The sequence below is a fragment of the Andrographis paniculata genome, unplaced genomic scaffold, assembly GCF_009805555.1.
Source record: "Andrographis paniculata isolate CXL003 unplaced genomic scaffold, ASM980555v1 Contig95END, whole genome shotgun sequence".
Classification (NCBI taxonomy): Eukaryota; Viridiplantae; Streptophyta; class Magnoliopsida; order Lamiales; family Acanthaceae; genus Andrographis; species Andrographis paniculata.
This window is the reverse complement of record NW_026137634.1, coordinates 2906301-2928304: the sequence shown is the minus strand read 5'-3', so window position 1 is coordinate 2928304 and position 22004 is coordinate 2906301. Positions and strand designations below refer to the sequence as shown.

Here is a 22004-nt window from a genome sequence, read left to right as displayed (position 1 = left end):
AATCATCAACTCCCAACGTAACAGCATGCAAATCTGCTACAAGAAATGGAACCGGAAGGAGGGAGGGAGGGAGGGAGCGAGAGAGCCCACTCCATTGCACTCGTCAATTCAAATTTTAATTTGCAGGCGCTGATTATCTATGATCACGGGGTTTTATTGATCGACTGATGATGATGGTGATGATGATGATGTCCAAAAGGAGGGAGAGAGAGAGAGAGAGAGAGAGAGAGGCAGAAACAACAACTACTGCTGCACTACAGACGACAGACAAAAAAACAAGCAAGCAGTAAATTAGTGTTGTGCAGTGCAGTAGATGAGATGGGATGACGATGATGGGAATTGGGATTGGGATTGTTCTGATGAGAATGTCTGTCAGTCTAATTCCTCTGCTGCAGGCGGCGGAACCATTCGGCGGACTTCTTGGGGTACCTCTTGAGCGTGTGGAAGTCGACGTAGACGATCCCAAACCTAGAGGTGTAGCCCAGCCTCCACTCGAAGTTGTCCACGAAGGTCCACTGGAAGTAGCCGCTCACGTTAGCCCCCTCCGCCATCGCCCTCCTCAGCGCCTCCAGGTAGCTCGCGTAGTAGTTGATCCTCACTGTGTCCTCCAGCACCGCCGGCAGCGTCAGGTTGCCCGCCTGATCCATTCCGTTCTCCGCCAGGATCACCTCCGGGTTCCCGTACCTCTCCTTGATGTAGCTCACCGCCTTGTACAGCCCCCACGGCACCATGTAAAGCCAATCCGAGTGCGCCTGCCACATTCATCCATCCATTCATTCATTCTCTATCTCTCTCTACCTACCTATGTACATAAATCATCATCACCATAACTTGCTCGCTCGCTTACCCTTGGCCCGATCGGCACTCCGTTACGCTCATCTGCCAAGGAGTCAGTTGGATCAAATGCTCAGGTCAGCAACCTTAACAACAATTACTACTAAACAAACTTATTATGGAAGCAACCAACACCAGCAAACAGGTCGGTCACGGTCACTTACAGGCAAATCCACAGTCCCAGTCCTGCTGGTACCCCAGGTTGGTTGCATTTTGCTGCTTCGCGTCGTACATATAGTATGCCGTGTATTGGTTTATCCCCACAAAATCGAACGATCCTTTAACCATCTTCACCTCATCCCCTGAGAACTTTGGCAGCCTTTTCCCCACGATGTTCTGCATTGTTTTTGGATACTCTCCGTACACCAGAGGATGCAAAAACCTACATGAACAAACAAACAAACAAACAAACAAACACATCTTGCCTTTTCAGCAAGTGAGGACAGGACAGGATTGCGTGTTACTAGTGATTTGGTGGCAGTGAGTATTCTAATCTTTACCATCCGATGTGAAAATCTCGGGCGCGTTGAGCAGCATAGTTGTCTGCTTTGGACCTAGTGAGGGGCTCGTACCAAACAAAATCGAGTAGGATTCCAATCCTCCCCTGCTGTTTTGCCTGCAATAAGTCCGATCCGATCCAATCCAAAGTTATAGCCACCACTGAAGCGATGTTACTACTCCAGTAGTTACTAACTAACTAGGTCAATTATTCATTACTTGATACTTTTGGCGATATCGCTGAACAGCAGCTGCGTGGCTTAAAATGAGATTATGAGCAACGATGTAAGGCTCAGTTGAGGAATCCCCCTCGGTGCAATTCCCAAACGCTTTGGAGCACCTCCCCGGTGCAAAGAAGCCGTTGTCGTATCCAAGTGCGGCCACCACTCTGGGCTCATTGAACGTCTGCCAGTTCTTCACTCTGTCCCCGAATGTCTTGAAGCAGAAATCCGCGTAGTCGGCAAAGTCCTTTCTGCATCAATCACCCACAAACACACATTCATGTTACATTATATTCTATTATATTACACACACACATTATTCTCCACACTTACACTACTTCATGGCTCAGCCACCCCTTGTAGCGATCCTGAAGAGCTTGAGGAAGATCGTAGTGGTTCAGATTGGGATACGGCGTGATACCTACGTAGAGTGATTAGGACTCGACTACATCGTCATCATCATCATCATCATGGATCCACATATATCTAGTAAGAAAGAGGTTTGCTCCTTTACCCTTTTTGAGCATGTAATTGATTAGTCTATTGTAGTAAGCCACTCCCTTCCAGTTCACCTTTCCAGTTCCATCTACCACCATTACAAAGTTTTCAAGAGCATGAATCATCATCAATCATTATATTGTATGTAAAGTGTGTGTGTATTATATGATGTGATGTTTCAGATGATATGATTATGGCTAGGTAGGTTACTTGGGAAGATCCGGGGCCATGAAATCGAAAACCTGTATGCGTCGAAATTGAGCTTCGCCATAAGATCAAGGTCGTCCTGGAAGACAGGAGGAGGATGATTAATGAGGCGGAAATCTCAATAGAATAATTGATTGTTGTTGTTGTTGTTCGGACATAAATAATAAGAGGAGTAGTAGTAGTAGTAATAAACAGTTGTTGTTGTTGTTGGGAGTGGAAAAGAAGCCTTACTTTATACTTGTGATACTGATCCACCGACACCTCCCCGGAAGCATTGTTGGGCTCGCGCCCTGTGTCCCAAGTCAAAAACAAAATCAATAATGGAATCCAAAGTAGCCTAGTCTAGTAATACTCAGTACTCAATTCGTACAGAAGAAGAAATACCAGGTTGTTTGATGAAAGTATCCCAAATGCTGGGGCCGCGCCCGTCCTTGCTGGCCATGCCCTCCACCTGGTAAGCCGACGCCGCTGTCCCAAACACAAAGTTCTTCGGGAAGTTGCTGCGGCTCAGACCGGAGGAGGAGGAGCATGGTGATGAGAACAGACCTAGAAGAACAAGAACAAACAAGAGGAGCAATGATGGCGATGGAGGAGTGCCCTTGCTCGTCATCTTCGTCTTCGGCTTCACTACACAAACTATAGTTTGTGGCGTGGTACTTCCTACTTGGCTCGGTGTCTATTTATAGACCAGGAAAGGAAAGGAAAGTATCAATTCACGGCCGCCCGATTCACTGTTTCGGCTACTCCCCAAATTTAGATGGATGGATGGATGGATAGATACATTTTCCGTTACACAGTCGCAGCCGCAGTCAGAAATTGCGTGCTGTAAGGAGAAGATTGCTGCTGCATGTTTTGTTTGTATGTTTATTTATTGGCCTCTCGCTTGTTTTGCTCTCTGAATGTTCCCATCCCTGTTGACAACCAACTAACTGACCCTGCCCTGCCCTGCCCTCCCCTCCTTCACGCACACATTCCATTCATTATCTGCACACATTCTATTCTGATTCTGATTCTATTTCTATTTCTATTTCTATTATAGGAGTCCACGGATACCCATTCATTAAATTAAATTGCTTTAATGTATGTATGTAAATGTAAAACCAACCAACCAACCCCATCACTCACTCGCCATGCCACATTATCCATATCTTTCCCTTCCTTGTTGGATCCAAGAAAAAAGAGCAATAGGCAGCAAATAGATACATAGGCAGGAAGGCATTGGTGATTGGTGATTGGTCCCTGGCTGGCTGGGCTGAAGGAGGAAGAAAGTACAATTATTACCTTACCCCCCCAACCCAACTTGACACGTGACGGTGACGGTGACGTGATCCTCTCTCCTCCCCCACTCCACTCCACACTAATGATGGTCCTCCTCCTCCTCAGTCATCATCTCTCTCTTGTTCTCTCTCCAACTTCCTAAATGATATCATCTCCTCTCCTCGGACTACGGAATTTTCATCACCTCATCGTAATTTCAGCTGCTGCTGCTGCTTCATTGCCATCTCATCTCATCTCATCTCTCTCACTCTGCTACCTAAGCTAAGCCATGCTAATATCACCACAAACCAAATACCATAAACAAAAATACAAATGAAGCATCTTGCACACAAAATCCGCGATTACAACACACGCACCATTTCAAACAGCACACAAAACACACACTCACTCTGCCTATTACTGTTACATTATTCTTTCCACGAGAACCAAAACAAGCTCATCAATATTTATATTTATATCTATGGCAAGAAAAGAAACACAGAAAATTCAAATACTAGTCCTGCGCTGTTACCTTCCACACCCGGATGCATGCATCCTCGCCCGAGCTGACCATCGTTGTCTCGTCTGTGAACCCCAATCCGTACACCCCGCCCAGGTGCGCTCCCTTTATGGTTACCCGGCTCGACGCTGGCTTATCTAATCTGTATGCTATGACACAAGTGTCCAGTGACCCCGTGGCCACCATGCTGCTGTCCGGGGACCATGCCAGGCAGTTTATGCGCGCCGTGTGGTATAGCATGTTCTTAAGTTTCACCTCGCGGGAAGCACGGTCCCATACAGTGGCTTCTCGGTTTGCATCTGCCGACGCAAACATGGAAACATCCGGAGAGTAGCGGATGACCGTGATAGCTCCCCGATGTTTCTCAAGCACTGCCTCTTCATTCAAACTGTCGCCTGCAACAGAGTAGACGTGTAATTTCCCGTCCTGACTGCCAACAATAGCTTCATCTCCATTTGGCGCAATTGCACACGCTGTCACTGTAAATCCAAGGTCAATGGTGGACACAATTTTTGTGCCGCGGAGGAACACAACCCCAGTTTCAATGGATACCAATGCAAGATCGGGAGAAACAAGGGCAAGACTCAGGTCCTTGGGCTGATTGCCAATATCAACGCTGTCTGCCTCCCCGCATTGGTCTCCTTGCAGGGAAGACCTCCATACCTTTCTCAAATAACAAATGTAAAAGAAAGATTTTACAACAGTGCAGAGAAAACAAACAAACCGGCATAATTGACTCATTTTCTAACCTTATTATCGAATCCCGTCGATACAATTTCTTGTTCAACGGCTGCAAAACATTTCATTTGGGAAGTCACATTCCTCTCTAACTTTCCATAGCATCCTGTGCCCTGAACCCACTTAAGGAGTAAGCCATCATAACTGCCCGTCAGTATGAATTGGGGATCACTTTTCACCACAGAAAGGGCACTAATATTTTTCATGTGTCCAGCTAATTCTAGCGGAGCTTTTTCAAGATCGCTGGCTGTGTAAATGTATATAGTTCCACCAAGAGAAATAGTAACAATGTAATCATTTTGCCAAAGACATCCAACCAACATATCATCCACTCCACCAGAACCAGGGCAGATCAATGTTTTCTTCACATTTCCGGTATTGTCATCGGATATCTCCCACAATTTAGCAGACTTGTCTGCAGAGACGGTTACCACCTGAAAATATGCTATAATGGTTAACACAGCTGTATACCACGCAAAAGAGAGAAAGTGCCACGATGTAACATATGCATAGATCTATCTATGAATTATAAACAGCTACTGTGCATTCAGTGACACCTAGTTTATGTAGAGGTAATTCATGCTTTCAGAGCTTCTCCAGAAGCTCTAAATACATACCGGATTACAGATAAGCCATAACAACAGAAAAGACATTAATGGTTACTAGTACTAAAAAGGTCCCTAATTTTTCACCTCTCATTCTCACAAATAAAACAGATACAAACCTGTAACTTCACTTTGGGACTTTGCTATATATATTAAGTTCAACTTACATGAGTGCCTAAATGATTTAGCGAAACACAATGAGCTGAACTTCTGAAACTTGTTCCCAAAACATGCAATGGTGATCTCATTCTTAACATCCAAAAATTTAGCTTTAGAGAAGCAATTCCTCAAATATCAACGCTCCAAGTCATAAGATAGTTTTCTAGTAAGAAAGAAAAAAATTGCATTGTCCTCCATGCATAGTGAACTTATATATAAGAGATAAAAGATTATTTTCGTTTTTTTCCGCCTCGGCACAGAATAAGCAGATACATGGAACCAATATAAAATCATTTCAGAAATATCAACAATATGTGATTAAATGTATCAGACTTGCCATTTTACTGTCAGGACTCCAACTAACTGCATATATGCTGCCTTTGTGTCCATCCTCAGAAGACAGCTCTCCAATTTTCTCTCCAGTTTTAGCATCATATAACAATCCCTTTTTGTCAGAGCTTACACTAATAAATCTATTTCCATCTGGAGAAAAGCGAATGCAATTTGCAAAATTTGAATGATCCCTGGAGGCCAAATACCACTAAATCAAAAGGCAGAAACATAAACAGTAAAGGGAAAAAAATAGTTCACAACACAACAATGAAGAAGAAAGTTGTCCCCCTAACTATTAGAAACATGCAAAAAAAAAAAAAGGGCCACCAAAGGATCAAATAGACAGGTGTTAAAAATTAAAATGTCAAAGAAACTGAGTAAATCTTGTGCTTCTATTTAATAGGTTTTTCCTCTTAGGGCTCACGAATTTCTCAATGCAATGATGACTATCTTCTATATCAGTCTTTGAAGAAAGAAAAAAAGGATAAAAATATCTGATATCTGAACTGTAAAATTATCGCAATGTTGTTTCCGTTGTTGTAAGTATAAAACAGGCTCCAATTCTCATAAATGAAGAAATAAGAAACCTGTGAGACAGCTTGAACTTAAAGGGAGGTCCTTCATAAAAATTGATCAAAAAGTCTTCGCCACATGTTACAATTCTGAATGGTCTTGATGGCTTAAACGCACAACTTAAAACCCTTTTAGAATGACCATCAAATTCTCCAACATTACTTCCTGAATCCCACCTGCAAATAAGAACACAGTATCATGCAATGGTACAATGGAATTACTAATTCAATCACATCATACTTAAATGAACTACGAGCAGCGTACATATGCCATCAAACAAACTACACATTTGATTTTGTGCTTCAAGAATAAGGATGTCACCGAGGAAATAGGAAATTGGGAGCTTATTATCTAGAACTAGAAGCATCTTTTGCAGGGTTAACTAACATGGTTGAAGCAGAGAATAAAGGCTTTCCGCAATTTGATCACTTCAATTCAATCAATACGTGAATCAGAGCATCCCTCAATCATGATACAGAAATCACACAAACTAAATGTAATGCTGTCAAGATGCCCAGCAGGGAGGTCCTATGAATCTCAGAAGGTGCACAAAAGAAATTCTTCTTACAACTCCAAGAATCTAAATCAAAGGCCCAGTTGCCACACAAACTCATGCCCAACTGTCATGATGACATGAAAGATCAGAATAATCTTAATATCAACCGAAAAGTTTCCAGCCATACAAAGTTCGAATCTTGACAGACACCAACAAACCATTTCCAGCAACACATAAGGTAAGAGGTAAGGGAAGGGAAGGGAAGGGAAAGAAGACATTTGATCTGAAAATGAAAGAGAGGCTTACACAAAGGCGCGGACAAAGGACTTGCCCTTGCCATCACCACAGGCGACGATGCGCGCGCCATCAGGAGACCACTGGAGGTCGTCGATCCGACCAGACAGGACACGATACTCCTTCTTGAGCACGAAATCGTTGTGGGTCCCCCAGATCCGGACGGTGCCGGACACGTCAGCGGAGGCGATCCACTCCCCATTGGGGGAGTACCTGGCAACGGTGGCCGGGTACGCGTGCTCTCCGTACACCTTGACCTCCAGCGGACGGTCCAGATAACGAATGATCACGGATCGCCCGTTGCAGTAGAGGATCGAATTGGACTTGGGGTCGCCGGATATCAGGATGCCTTGCCCCCGCTCCGTCGAAGGGGCGCACGCGTAGGTTTCCAGAAGCTCCGCCATTATTCGGTACGGGTCTCCTCCTCTCCTCGAGCGACGAAACGAATTGGCAATCTGGGAAATGGGAAATGCGAAAGGCAGAGGAATTAGGAAGCAGGAGGGAGCATGATATGATTTGATATGTGTTTCTTTCTTTATGTAATATAGTATGCGTGTGTGTGTGGGCGCGCGCGGAAGATTGGGAGAGAACAATAACTATAAGCAAGTGGGTGGCATGATGTGGTGTTGTAATAATCTTTTATTGATTTCCTCCTTGATTTTGAAAATTGCAAGTGAAGTGAAGTGCAGTGCAGTGCAGTCACTTTACTTACCGCTTAGCTGGGCTGATTTCCATTTGGATCTTGTTCTTGTCTTTGTTTCCTTCAGTGGAAAAGAAAAGCAAAAACGAAATCGTTCCTTCCTTGCTTACATATTCTAAACTCTATAGACAGACAGAGAGACATTACCATTGCATAGGCATAGCATGGCCGTAGGCCTCCCTTGGGCTTCCCCTCCCCAACATCAATTGCTCAACAACCACATGACATAATGCATGTTCACATATTCATTGAGTAATGATACAACATATTCATCCTCACTGCAAAACCATAATTAAGATTAAAGAAGCACCATGCATCCATTCTCTTCCTTACTAATGTTAAATGGATCCTATAAATCATCACAACTTCTTGTAATATGAAATTGCTTGAGTACAACTTTTTCAGAATAGACTAGAAATAAAATATGCATATTATATACCATTAATATATGTAATCATTTGTTTAAAACTACATTCAAATTTGAAATACAAATATAAATTTTTTTCACTTGCCAATCTTTGTCCCACAATGCAATTCACTAATTCATCCAACTTAAAAATGTGTAAGTTCATCCGTTGAAAATAATATAAATCAAAATTAAAATATAAATTTAATATGATATGAATAAATATTTAATTTCACTTTTTTTTTAAAAAAAAAAAACAAACTTCTGATTAAATATTTCAAATAAAAACATAAATACGTACTCTGAAATTTTCTTTCAAGGAAAGAACAAAAATGACAAATAATGCAAGTCTTGAGAAGACCTACATCCAAACAAACTTGAAGCCCCGAGAAGGTGGACATTTGAAATGGAAAGGGTATTTGCCCAAGTGCTTGAAAGATAGCTGCTTAACATATATGCATAATGTATGTACAGAGCGTTTGTTATTCTTCCCTGAGTAAATTCTATGCCGCCACACAAACCTCACTATAATGCTTCTTGATGTTGGAATGGTCGCTGTAATAATTCAGTTGTTTCCAATCAAACAAACAAAAGGCAAGACAGGCAGACGAAAACTAGGCCACTTTCCCAGGCTGGTTCTCTATTTACATACAAAAACAAAATGGAATGAATCGCCAATACAGGAAGCTAAAACAAACATATATCAATCATCGGCCTAATACCAAGCCAACAACAAAACAAGACCCGCGTGTAGGAAAGAATGATACGGATGAGAGGACATTGGCATTGCCCAAAAGCTTGACGAAGATTGGTCGTTAATTTCAGAGGAATCGACCGCAAGCGGCATTCCATCGCTGTTGAGGCTGCAATACATTGGATCAGATGCGCTATTGTCGCTGTCAGCATTGGTGCTCATCATCAGACTCCTCAAGACCGCAGACACGGTGTGGATGTAGGCGGGGCGATCCTTGTTGAGAAGCCATGTTAGGCCCATCAACTCGCAGTCCCGGTTGTGCATTTTGCTCGTCCTCTCAGTTCGGTTGCTTCTCCCAGCTTTATCCCCGTTGAGCTGCATAAGTTTGCACTAATAAGATTTAGCAATTAAACCTATGACGATTAGATTATACTCCTGTTATATTGATCTGATCTGATCTGATCAGATCAGGTTGAGTTTGACTGCTAAGGGAATTGGAAGGCTCAAAGGGATATCATATCATCGCCAGAAAGGTTAGATAGATCAAATGAAAGAATTGCCATGATACGGCTGGCTGATATCAGCAGCACTAACAATGACAAGTTCAAAATTGTGTAAGATTCCTGCAAATTATGCAAGTGTGCGCTCTCTCTCTCTCTCTCTCTCTCTCTCTCTCTCTCTCTCTCCTAGTTTTGATGTATTAGGATGATGATGATGATTAATTACACGCTGATCAATCGCTACACAAAACCCAAACAAATGATTGTGGGAACAAGAAAAGAGCAGCAGGGGCCACATTCTGGAAAATGAACATGACCATGTGACTTGTGCAGTGCAAAAGCCAAAAAGATACAGCCTTGCCCAAACATCCATGAGAGAGAGAGAGAGGAGATGAGAGGGGGATTGGAAAACCCTAGGTTCGTGTGCGTACCAAGTGAAGGGCGGTGAGGCACTTGGAGCAGCCGCCGAGGCCGCCATTGGAGGAGCAATCCCTCTCCAATTTCTTGACGGCCTTTCCACCCTCCAGCTGCCCACCGGAGTTGACCGAAAAAGACTCCGGGCAGCTGAATGGATGCAGCCTGATACCACAGTAACAGAAGACCACATCGCAGGTCTCGTTGGGCCTCCGGAGCTGGACGCCTTTGTTGTCCAATGCCTTCTCCAGAGCGTCCACGCACGTCTCCGAGTCGTCCGGCAACACCGGCATGTCGAACGGCGCGGCCGTCTCGGGGCGGGGGGCCTTGGCAGCGGATGCCCGCAACCCGGTTCTTGAATAGGCGGAGTAGAGCCAGGCCGCCAGGACAGGGCAGCACCGGCTACGGTGGAGCTCCCCCGAGTAGAAATTCGGGTCTGATCTGTGGTGGGGCTTGGAGGCGCAGGCCGATTTGATGCCGTGGAACAGTTCCTCCGGGAGGTCGAGGGGGCACGCCGAAATCTCGGCCTGCTCCGGGAAGGCGGGGATGGTGGCGGGTGGGGCCCGGTGGAAAGTCTGGGTCTGGGTCTGGATTGTAGCCGGGTCAGGGTCGGGCAATACCGGCAAGGCCGGTAGTTGCCATGGCAGATGGAATGTGGTGAGGACGAAGACGAGAGAGTAGAAGAAAGGTGTGCGGTGGGGAGGCAGAGACGACATGGCTATGGCTGCTTTGGGAAGCGTGGGAGGGAATATTAGGGAAAGAATATTACTGTATTGAGAGGAGAATGGAGATTGGAGATGGGTAGACTCTTCCTTTTTCGTACAATAAAATAAGCAAAAGCAAGGGTGTGTGAGAGTGTGTGTTTTCGAGGAAGATGATGTGAGAAGAGAAGGTGCTGTCTGTGGCTAATGACTATGGCTATGAGGGTAAAATGTGGGGTATGGCCATAGATTAGAGCCCCTATTGCTATATTGGATTTGGGGGGTTGTGTTGGGTTGGAGGATATGGTCTTGTTTTGTTTGGTTGTCTGTGATGTGATCTAAATAGGACAGATCTATCTAAACTTGATTATTTCTTCGTTTGCTGAAAAATCATACTGTTTTGGCTTTAAGAAGTGCAGAAAAACATGTGCATACATAATATCATCTCTCTCTCTCTCTCTCTCTCTCTCTTATCATATGTGCGCTTAGCTTACAATTCTTAGTTCAGTGATGGCGGTGAAATCTTGTGAAGGAAGCTATCATTTCCATAATTGCATTTGGTGGGTTTACTTGCATTTATTTACTTGGATGACAGACAGGCTGCTGAACAAGAAGGGTAAAATTTAGATAATATCGGATGGGAAGGAAAGAAGGACATGCAAGAAAATCATTTTACTAATTCAACTTTGAATTGAATTTCCTGAAAGGGACAAATCACATGGCTAGTGGAGGGATTACTGCTACATCCAAACATTTATTCACATATGGACCTGCCCCATGGGCAGCATCTGCCCCCCTCTATTATTTCAGACCTATATGTATATACATTCCTGGAATTGTACACCAGTTCGAATGCAAAAATAGCACAAAATAGTGCCCAGGGTGGGTCATTGCCAAACAAAAAAAACAAAACCACATGTTCAAATGTTACAAGGAGATATATTAATTGATAGATAGATAGATGGATGATGCAACCTCTCTTATCTGCACCTACTCCAATCCAATACAACCCAACCCAACCCAACCCAACCCAACAACCCCTAGTTTACAAATACTACTATATATATACTCTACTACTATGTAGGTGGTTGAAACCACAATCAGTCCAACAGCGTTAGCCTATCTCAACTCTACCAAGCCAAAAAAAGGCAAACATAACATAACATCCTCAATGGCTTATGCCAAAAGGAAAGATCCTAAAAATGAATCAACAAAATTCAAGATTACGGAACTACCATTTATCTCCAGGGTAGTTGCAGCAAATTCAATGTTCAAGCATTGAGTGTACCGATTTTCTCTGCCAAGCCCTCAATCTCTTCCTTGTGCTCTGGCAGGGTATCTTCCTGTCAAACATCACAACAATCAATGTTTTAGCATCCATTCAACCTTAATAGCAACTGGCATAGTTGTGAGTGAGCCATGACAAAGAAGCATCAAATTACATCTTTATCTTTCTTTTCTTTAACACCGATGCATTTAGAAGCGCTGATACTAGCACTCTTTAACAAGCTCCGAGTGCTCTGGTTTCCCTTATTAGGTCCATTTTCTGCAGCTCCATTACTTTGGTCTTTCCCTGGTGGGCTCTCAAGAGTAGTAGCAACAGCAGCGGAAGTTCGATTTTCAACATCATCCTCTTTAGCAGCTTCGTCTTTTGGTGCAGGGACCCTCTCTCTGTAACCAGAATAGATGACTGTTAATTCCTATAAAAAATTACTCACAAATCTACTCATATAATGTTTTGGACTCCCATATATGCCATGCACAACACCTCCCTTCCGTTTTCTTCAGGTTGTATACAGTAACAAGTCATTTGTATCAATTGGCTTAATACATAAGGAAACCAATAGGAAATTACGTATCATCATATTCAAATAAACCAACAACATAGTGCAAGTGCATGATCTCATGGTACAGAACATACTGTCTCATTCTCATTATCGCTACAAATAATAGCTGACATTAATCTTTCCACAAGCACAAAGAGACCACAGAAAATGAACAGCAGCTAAACATCACGATCAACCCCTAGTAACAAATATTTCTGCAAGTGTATCTAAGCAATAAACCAGAAGTACTTGTTGCTCCGAGTTCTGACACAACAAATGGATCCACAAAAAAATTTCAAACTAGCATAAACTTCGTACATTTCAAAGGAACACTATGAGATACAAGAAAGTATATGCAAATGGACAAAGTTCAAACAGCCAACCAATGAAACTGATATTGAAAGAAAATACCAATTGGTGTCAGTTGCATACCTAGGTAACGAAGCATGCTGTCTTTGTAAAGGTGTGCTTCTTTCACCTTTACCATAATGCTCTTCAAGATGAGCAAACTGTCGCTTAAATCGATCAACCCCACTGAAATATATGAATAATGAAGAGAGTCAACGAGAATTATTGTTATATCAAAATAATTGAAGCACTTTTCTGTTTCCTAAAACCTCAGCACAAAAGATGGCATATAGAGCCCCTGTTCACCTTAAATAATTAATAGAAGGGAAAAATAATGAAAAGAAAACCTAAAATTGCATACGAGCAAAATGGTAATAAGTCACAACTATTAATAATGCAAATTTCGTCTGTTAAAGATAATAATGTCCATCAAAATGTCCTTTACAATAGATTAGGTGTGCATATCAAGGGCTCTTGTTTATCTCATGGGCATAGGAGGAAGATCTGAAATATAATTTTCCGTCAATCAGCAAAAGGTAAATAGGGAGGAAATGCAAATTAGTCAACAAGTGGGTACTTGATCAGGGTATATCAAGCATTCATCAAATGTTCTTTGGGGGATGCATGCAATACAAGTTACATATTATCAATAACTACCAAATACATAGGAATTTAAATAGCATGAAGATCCATGGCAAAAGAAAGCTAACCTTGGGTACATAAAGCCACTAGTCTGATCTCCACCACGCAGATATTCCTTAAGCATTTGAGGGTGATACTCCAGAATCTGTTTACTTGTGTAGTATTTTCCAGATTAATAAATAGTGTATATCTTTAACAAACGTGTAATAGGAAAGCTAATGAAGTGCAAGGAGGGCTACCTCTCTGTAAATCAACTCTCTAACATCATCTTTTGTAAGTTTTCTCCTTTCAAATTCAAACTCAAGTTTCGATATTGGTTGAGTTGATGGTTCACGCTCCACATTAGCTAACCCATGAAAGTAGGGATCAGCCAATGCCTACAAACAAAAAACGGAAAAGTAAGTTTCTCACTGGAAAGCATCATAGATGTTGAAGAAACTAACCTAACCGTTGTCATAACTTACTTCTTCAGCAGTCGGTCTATCTTTAGGGTCAAAGGCAAGAAGACGTTCTAGTAAGCTAAGAGCCAAAGGATCTGCATTGGGAAATTTCTGTGCAAATGGAATAGCCTGTTTCTTCCGCATATTGGTGAGATACCTCCTTGCCTTTTCATTTCTGATCTGCCATAATAACAATGAAACTCTTTTAAAATGGAAATGCCACAAGAAACAAACAACTGATTATTTGCTGCTTTGTGGGAGCTTTGATTTCAAGAAATGTTGTCCACGAAATCCCTTAAATCAGCACCAACTAAACTTCTTACATTAAATAAAAAATAAGAAGATGGGACTATTAACTAACCCTTGCAATAGATTCAGGAGGAGGAGTACCGAGCAAATCTGTCATTAAATCTAGCTGATGCACCACATTTTTACCAGGAAATAATGGCTTTCCTGTAAGCATTTCAGCAAATATGCAGCCAATACTCCAGATGTCAATAGCAGGAGTGTACTGCAAACAAAAAGATCATACAAAGTTTATACAGTATGAGGATACGGGTCATGTGCATGCCTAAAAATCACATATATCTATATACTGCTTAATTCTAATGTGAATAAAGGAAATGGAAATCATTGTATCAACAAAGTTATGCAGCCTACAGTACTCTGTAGGAGTAACATGGGACTTGAATGATTTTTTAAATGTGTCATGTAGCAACATTTGTTGGGTGGGTGTTTTGGGTCCATATTGGATCAAAAAAAGAATGCAATAAATAACCTTAATACCATCAACAACAATGCCATTATATAAAAATTTAATCATATAGTAAATATTATTATTATCATCATATTTTGTTTTGGACCAGTGCAGACATAGATCACTGGAAGGGGTCCCCCGAGCAGGATATGCCCTTCATATGCTTGGCTTCAGATCTTAATAACATAGTCAATATGTTTAGTGGAAAGATCAGTTAGTTACCAAGAGTTTAGATGGCTATGGGTCGGGGAGGGGGGTTTCTCATAGTACTGTTGGTTACATTTTGTTCTTTCTCCAATAAGACCTTGGAACTATAAATTCAACATGTTTTGGACACAACTAGCACATTCACAGTAGGCTTAGTTTACTTTGCTATGTGTTAAAAATCTCTTCCTGCGGAAATTCACAAGTCATTTTAGTAAAGCCCATTACTCCAGTAGAGTACAAATCTTGGGAGTATTGCACAAATTACCAACTGGAGCATGCTGAAAGGTCCATGTAATGATTTAAGTAACCACATTACACATGCAAGTGCAGTACAGCTGATAGAGAGTCATAAGATGGCCTGAATTAATAAAAAAGATAAAAAATAAAATAAAAAATAAAAAAGCTTTAAAAAACTATGCTGCAGCAAATAAAACAGATTCCTCAATCCAGGACATTTTTATGACAAAAATAAGGTGTAGGCACAGAAAAATAATTAGCTTACTTTAGAGAAAAATGAACCGCATAGCTCAGGTGCCCGATACCACCTAGTTGCAACATAATCCTTCAACAGAAGCAAATAAAATTTAAAAAAGATTAGGACATTCTACATCTCCAATGATGGAAAATGGAATTTCTCAGAAAAACTACTTACCGTCCAAAATATTGCTGATGGGGCATCATTAAAGGACACTCGTGCCAAGCCAAAATCACAAATCTTCAACTTACAGTCAGCATTAGCAAGTATATTTTTTGGTTTTAAATCTCGGTGAAATACATTGGCTGTAGATAACAATAAAGGCACATCAGTAGGTTGCATGTAAAAATTAATAAATGTAGCTCAAAAGTATGACAACCTGAATGAATATATTTCAAGCCTCGCAGGAGCTGGTACAAGAAAAACTGAAAATGCTCAGGTGTAAGGTCATCGTTAGCTTTAATTACTTGATGAAGGTCAGATTCCATCAGTTCAAAAACAACATAAATATCCCGAAATTCTCTGCGAGAAGGAGGAAGCATTATGTGCTTAATTTGAACAATATCCGGGTGACGAAGCAACCGAAGGAGCTTGATTTCTCTGAGGATCCGCGTTGCATCAGAGACATGCTCAAATACATCATTGATCTTTTTTATTGCAGCCCTTTCTCCGGTATGAGTGTCTATGGCAGAACCAACAACCCCATAACTACCTTTGCCTACTACTTCTTGGATCTGATATCTACTTGCCTCCCCATACTCTGTGAAGAACTCTGTCTCCAGATTATTCTGTCAAAAGTTGCTCAATGAGAACTGTTGACAACTCTTAAATTTGATGCCACAATTAGAATTTTATACTGCCCCCTTTGTCAATAACAACGTAAATGGATGGAAAGGGGCAAGTCTTATCAATCACAGAATGAATTGTCCTCCTTGATAGAGATATATAAAAGTGGTATGAGGAGTTGTTGGAGGAAACATAGATGTAGCAAAAGACACCGCCAGGGCCCAACCGATCCCATAATGTATTAATTAAATAAAAGACAAGGAAAATTGATGAAGAAACGCTCCACGGACTAAATCAAAACACAAACTAACATTAGTTCAAAACATCGAAATAAAAGTGCAGGCAGATCAACGGAGTGAAATAAATACATAAAAAAAAAAAAATTGCATACAGATAGATAGATAGATAGATCCATAGAGGAGGCCCTCGACAGCATAACAAAAGTAGAGGGTAGGGAAAGGTAACCTTCTTGTGTGGATCCATGTACGAGATGGAAAGCCGGTCGGGGACTTTGAGCAGCTTGAGTCCCGAAATATCAAAATGTGGAACGATCGTGAGACCTTGTGGATGTTGATGTTGATGTGGGTGTGGATGTCGATGTTTATCCTTCAATCCCTCCTCATCGGTCCTACTACTAATATTGGAAGGAGTAGACGTTGAGAGGCGTTGAATCCAGCGACGAACCCCATCCACCAATATTCCCACCCCCATACAACAAACTCCGCAACACACACGAAGGGACTCCTCACTCCCCGTATTTGGCTCCGTCGCTGTCCAATCGATTCGATGACGATGATTGATTGATTGGTTCCCAATTCTCTCTCTCTCTCTCTCTCTCTCTTCTGGTCGTGGCGCATCAAACAACCAGTCCGTTACATCGCCACCGTTTTTATGCATAAAATGCAAATAATGTGTGTGGCATCTTTTGATTCACACAAATCACACACCCTTCTTACAGACGTTGAACCAAACCAAAAATAATAACAAAAACGCGTCATGTCATGTGCATCTGTTTTCATTATTCCAACATCTTCCATTATTAAAAATATCTCTGCTCTCTCTCTCTCTCTCTCTCTCTCAACAGGGAACACCTCTCGGACTTATAATTATGTTATTTCTATCTTTATTTATATGTATATTCAAGTACACCAGAACCAGATATTAAAAGAAAAAAGTCAAATTACTCCCAAGGAAAATTTAATTAATTAAATATACATAAAGATTGAAATGCACATGTCTATTTGGAGAAAGTTCCAAGAGTGAAAATACCTTTTCTTAAAAATTACTACTAAAGTGATAGGTAGATAGATAGATAGATAGATAGATATCTGCAGATGTGCAGATCTCAATCTCCAGGTTGGGTTGGGTTGGATTGGATTACAAACTTAAGTGGATTTAAGACCCTCAATGTCACTGTCACAAATAAACTTGCCTGCCTGCCTATTACAATTACAATGGGAACAAACACTTATTATATTGTATTGTCCTCTGAAATCATTGATGTAATCAAATAGAAAGCTACACAGATGTCGTATTCTAGCTAGGATCGACCCTAAATTAATTATATCATGTAATGTGACTGAACAAATCCTCGAATTCCTCTTCCTCTTCCTCTTCCTAATTGCAGTGCGTGCAGCAGGTCAGTGGCTTCTTCCCAGCCCCTTAATTCATTTCTTGTTTGTATTTTTGTCTCATAGATGATACAAGATCCAATCTGCATCTCATTCAAGAGATTATTGGATTTGAATCAGAGGAACAATGAAATCCAATCAATATATCAAATGAAGAAATGAACTGCAATATTTCAAAACATCTACCAATATGAATTTGATCCAAATCATTTTCAACTAATCTATAGAAGTGATCCCATCTTCTTCTTTTTTCTTTTTTTTTTTTTTTTTTGTTTCTCATTGGGTCTGGACTCAGTCTGGATGGAGACATAATTTTAGCAACGGCTAGCATTGGCCAATTATAAGCTCAACTATAAAATCAAGTGACTCAAGTGCTAACAGTATCTTCATTTCTATCTAAAATTAAAATGGTTACTATTTACTTTCCTATTTTATTTCGTATCAAACTATATTTTCCCTCTATCCCAATGACATTTTTTTTAATTATTATTTTGAGTAAAATTAAAAATATATTAAAAAAATATAAATTTAACTTGATTAATTATATAAGATGTCACATCATAAAAATCCCTTTATTTCTTACAATGACAAAAATTTTTAAAAAAATACTATTTAATTTTTCAATAAAAAAATTATTATTTTAAAAAATATCTCGTTAAAATATTATTTAAATAAAAAAATCAAAAGTTACATTTCTCATTTTTAATAAATTTTAAACTACTCAAAACAAAAAATACAAGATTGTCACGTTTCATTAGGGATATATTTTTTAAGAAAATAATATTTAATTAATTAATAACAATGAATTATGATATTATTTTATTTTTTATATATAAATAATAATATTAATAATTTTAAATTAAATTTAATATATATAATTAAAATTATTAAAATATGTATTTAAATATTTTAAAAACTACTATATCTCAAAATTTTATGTAATATAAATATTATTTTGTAAAATATAAAATTGTTTATAATACATGTAAATAAACAAAACTTTTATTTATAATTAATATTATAAATTAATTTTATAAAAAATATGAAGTTTTAAATATAGATAAAAATATTTATGAGTTGTTGAGTAAAAAAAATAAAAAATGAGATTAGAGTTTAACCCCAGAAAAGAATGATGAACGGTGGTGATCCAGTCGAGGGCTAGAGTCATGCTGTCGGATGGTTGTTAAAGCCAGGCCGGCCGGATGGTTGCCTCTACAGACAGTTTTCATTCGAGTTTGGACCTTGAGACAACTACAGAGGTTATTGACATGGAAACGGTTTTGGTGGGACGACTGGTCAGTTGGTCACAAAGGTTAATGACTAAAAAGTGATTTCGGACGATTCAGATCGGTAACCGATGAGGAAGCGGTTTCGGGCAGTTCAAATCGGTAACCAATAAGGAAACGGTTTTTTACACTTACCAATGTGAAAACGGTTTTTTGGGCGGTTTAAAGGTAACCGACATGGAATCGATTTTGGACGATTTGGTTTGATACATATATAAGCAACCTCGGCGATAAAGATGGACATCTTCAATCAGATAAAATTTCAAAAGAATCTCACTCGGGATCATCATTTTATTTCCAATTATCTTGTTCAACTTTCTTTTTTCTTTTATTATGTATTGTTTGTCTAGGAATCCGTGATCTCAAACACTTGTTCAAGTTCGAAATAAATTTTCGAATTTTACTTTCTATTGTTGAAATTTTACCATCAACAAATTGGCAACCACAGTGGGAGAAACGCAAAATTGTTGATCCTACTATGAAAATTTCATACAACTCCGATCTGGTCGAATCGTCATTGCAGGTTCTCAATCTCAAAGCGTTAGCACGACAACGCCACTATCAATCCCTACTACGGCGATCGTCTCCCAAATACCATATGAATAGTTAAATCGTGTTCAACAAATGAACAATCAGCAAACAACAACCCTGTAGATAATGTTGCACGAGCAACAAAACTTGATACTGAACATGTTAGATCAAGCCCTGTCGAGAGTTACACTTCACTTCGCGCTTTCACCTCCAAGAATGTATATGTCGCGCTTTTCAGGCAAACTTTGCAGAACCGTCATTTGTGGACAGCACCATTCTAAGTGCAATCGCAGGGCCGTCGTTCGTGGATAGCACCATTCCAAGTGGTATCACAGGACCGTCATTCGTGGACAACACCATTCCAAGTGTTATCGCAGGGCTGTTAATCGTGGACAACACCATTCCAAGTGCTATCGCAGGGCCGTCAATCGTGGACAACACTCAATGAATGTCTCTGATGCACATTCAGGCAAACTTCGCAGGGCCGTCGTTCGTGGATAATACCATTCCAAGTGCGACAACCCCTAGTAGGGCAGAGAGAGGAAAAAATCCCCTAACTTTTCCAAATACTATCCCTTTGGGGACTCGGTCTGAGCCGTTTCAACAGAGGGATAACTGACATGGAGATCATCCTCATGATCTCATTCCAGTTCCAGAATATCGATCGGTCGTATTGGACCCGGACGACGTCGCACACGTTCTGAGAGTTCATTTCGGTATAACTGCACAGGTTATCAATTGGTCCGCATACCAACAATCGTTCCCTGAGAGGATCGTCAATGAACATCCTATTCTCAGGAATTATCGAACACCCGACTTTCACAAATTCTCATAAGAGGACGGGTCTTATACTATTGAGCATCACATGCTTTACGGCCGAGTTGAGGGAAGTTGGTTAGCCTCACATGGGAAGGATTCAAGACAACCTTCCAGCGAGAAGTCGGTTGACCTTAGGATATGTCTACCAGACTTCTCTTTATCGGGACATCGGTTGGCCTTAAGAGAGTCGGCGGTTGGGGAAGGGCAGCCGCTGGGGGACCCAAAGACGGAAGCCCAACCGCCAGAGGATTTATGGCCGGAGAGTCGGCTGTTGACAGGTTGATTGATGGTTGCTTATAATAACCAGGTAGTGTGGTCGGGCAAGAGAGCCAGTAATACTTTGTCGGCAACCGAATTGACGCGCAAGAAAATGGGGTTGTTAGTTGAAGACTCCCAATGGTTGTTGCATACTCCTAACCGTCATTTCTTGCGCTGATTGAGAGTGACGTTTGGGAGTCAGAGGAAGAGAAAGATGAGACAAGTTGTTGAGCACAACAAAATGAGGTTAGATTTAAGCCTAAGAATGATGAATGGATGGGCCCAGTGGCGATTCAGTGAAGGGCCAGAGTCATTTGGTTGGATGATTGTTGGGGCCAGGCCGGCCGGACAGTTGCCCCTACGGATAGTTTTCATCCGAGTTTGGGCATTGGAACGGCTATAGAGGCTACTAACATGGAAACGATTTTGGTGGGACGATTGGTCACAAAGGTTAACAACTCAGAAGCGGTTTCGGACAATTTGGATCTGTAATCGACCAGGGAGCGGTTTCAAGCAGTCAAGATCGGTAATCGATGAGGAAACAATTTTTTACAATTACCGACGTGGAAAAAGTTTTTTTGGCGGTTCAAGAGTAACCGACATAAAAGCGGTTCTAAACTGTATACGTACTTAAGCAACCTCAGTGATAGAGTTCAATCAAACAAATTTCCAACATAAATCTAATTGGGATATCATTTTATTTCCAATCATCATTTTCAGCTTTCATTTTTTATTATTATGTACTACCTATCTAGGATCGGTGAACTCATAAACTTGTTCAAATTCAAAATATATTTTCGAATTTTACTTTGAAATTTTATTATCAAAATAGTATTTTTTTTTAAGTAAGATAGAAAAAAAAATTATGATTATGCTGTATAATGTTATATATTATGAAGTTAATTAAATTGTATATTTATAAATATATTTTAATTTAAATTTTTAAAAAATAAAAAAATATCAATCGTTAAAAGACAAATAAAAAAAATACTCCCTCCGTTCCATGTATTATGGGCCTATTACAGTAGATACAAGAATTTAGGTAAAATATGATTAATAAATAATTAAAAAGTGTATTAGTAAAAATAATTATCGTATAATAAAAATAATTATGGATTAAAATTAAAATTAAAAAAATTATAAAATTTAAAATTTAAAATAAAATTAAAATATATAATTATATTTAAAAAAATAAATAAATTATATAGAACGAACAAAAATAATAGAAAATATGAGAAATTATGCTAGTAGAATCCGAAACGGACTGAGTATATTCATATCTAAATTCTTGTCAGACTGAGACACATTTATTTTAAATTTTTATTAAATTTCTCTCTCTCTCTCACTCCA

The 22004-nt window shown here is 40.1% G+C and overlaps 4 protein-coding genes across 5 annotated transcripts; all 4 read right to left on the bottom strand.

Annotated features, from left to right (window-relative positions):
- Positions 1-133: 133 nt before the first annotated feature.
- LOC127243315 (beta-glucosidase 44-like) lies at positions 134-2919 on the bottom strand. Its single transcript, XM_051263280.1, has 10 exons — positions 2643-2919; positions 2490-2548; positions 2262-2337; positions 2068-2139; positions 1887-1974; positions 1552-1804; positions 1335-1450; positions 999-1216; positions 848-879; positions 134-752 (listed from the first exon to the last, which is right to left on the bottom strand). Exons 1-10 carry the CDS (start codon positions 2866-2868, stop codon positions 378-380), a joined length of 1515 nt encoding a protein of 504 aa, XP_051119237.1. The 5' UTR covers positions 2869-2919; the 3' UTR covers positions 134-377.
- An 894-nt stretch (positions 2920-3813) lies between these two features.
- LOC127243313 (actin-interacting protein 1-2) lies at positions 3814-7985 on the bottom strand. Of its 2 annotated transcripts, XM_051263278.1 has the most exons (6): positions 7946-7985; positions 7246-7688; positions 6458-6619; positions 5875-6061; positions 4785-5207; positions 3814-4698 (listed from the first exon to the last, which is right to left on the bottom strand). In XM_051263278.1, exons 2-6 carry the CDS (start codon positions 7635-7637, stop codon positions 4030-4032), a joined length of 1833 nt encoding a protein of 610 aa, XP_051119235.1. In that variant the 5' UTR covers positions 7638-7688; positions 7946-7985; the 3' UTR covers positions 3814-4029. The 2 variants fall into 2 exon arrangements, with proteins under 2 accessions (XP_051119235.1, XP_051119234.1); XM_051263277.1 differs by lacking the exon at positions 7946-7985 and having other exon boundaries at positions 7246-7826.
- Positions 7986-8832: 847 nt separating this feature from the next.
- Positions 8833-11039, bottom strand: LOC127243319 (uncharacterized GPI-anchored protein At4g28100). The gene is made up of 2 exons (XM_051263286.1): positions 9965-11039; positions 8833-9408 (listed from the first exon to the last, which is right to left on the bottom strand). Exons 1-2 carry the CDS (start codon positions 10661-10663, stop codon positions 9055-9057), a joined length of 1053 nt encoding a protein of 350 aa, XP_051119243.1. The 5' UTR covers positions 10664-11039; the 3' UTR covers positions 8833-9054.
- A 367-nt stretch (positions 11040-11406) lies between these two features.
- Positions 11407-17135, bottom strand: LOC127243312 (mitogen-activated protein kinase 9-like). The gene is made up of 11 exons (XM_051263276.1): positions 16595-17135; positions 15723-16131; positions 15521-15648; positions 15371-15430; positions 14266-14415; positions 13929-14084; positions 13704-13841; positions 13533-13609; positions 12907-13008; positions 12091-12319; positions 11407-11991 (listed from the first exon to the last, which is right to left on the bottom strand). The coding sequence occupies exons 1-11, from the start codon at positions 17024-17026 to the stop codon at positions 11920-11922; spliced, it is 1953 nt and encodes a 650-aa protein (XP_051119233.1). The 5' UTR covers positions 17027-17135; the 3' UTR covers positions 11407-11919.
- Between the last annotated feature and the right edge of the window lie 4869 nt (positions 17136-22004).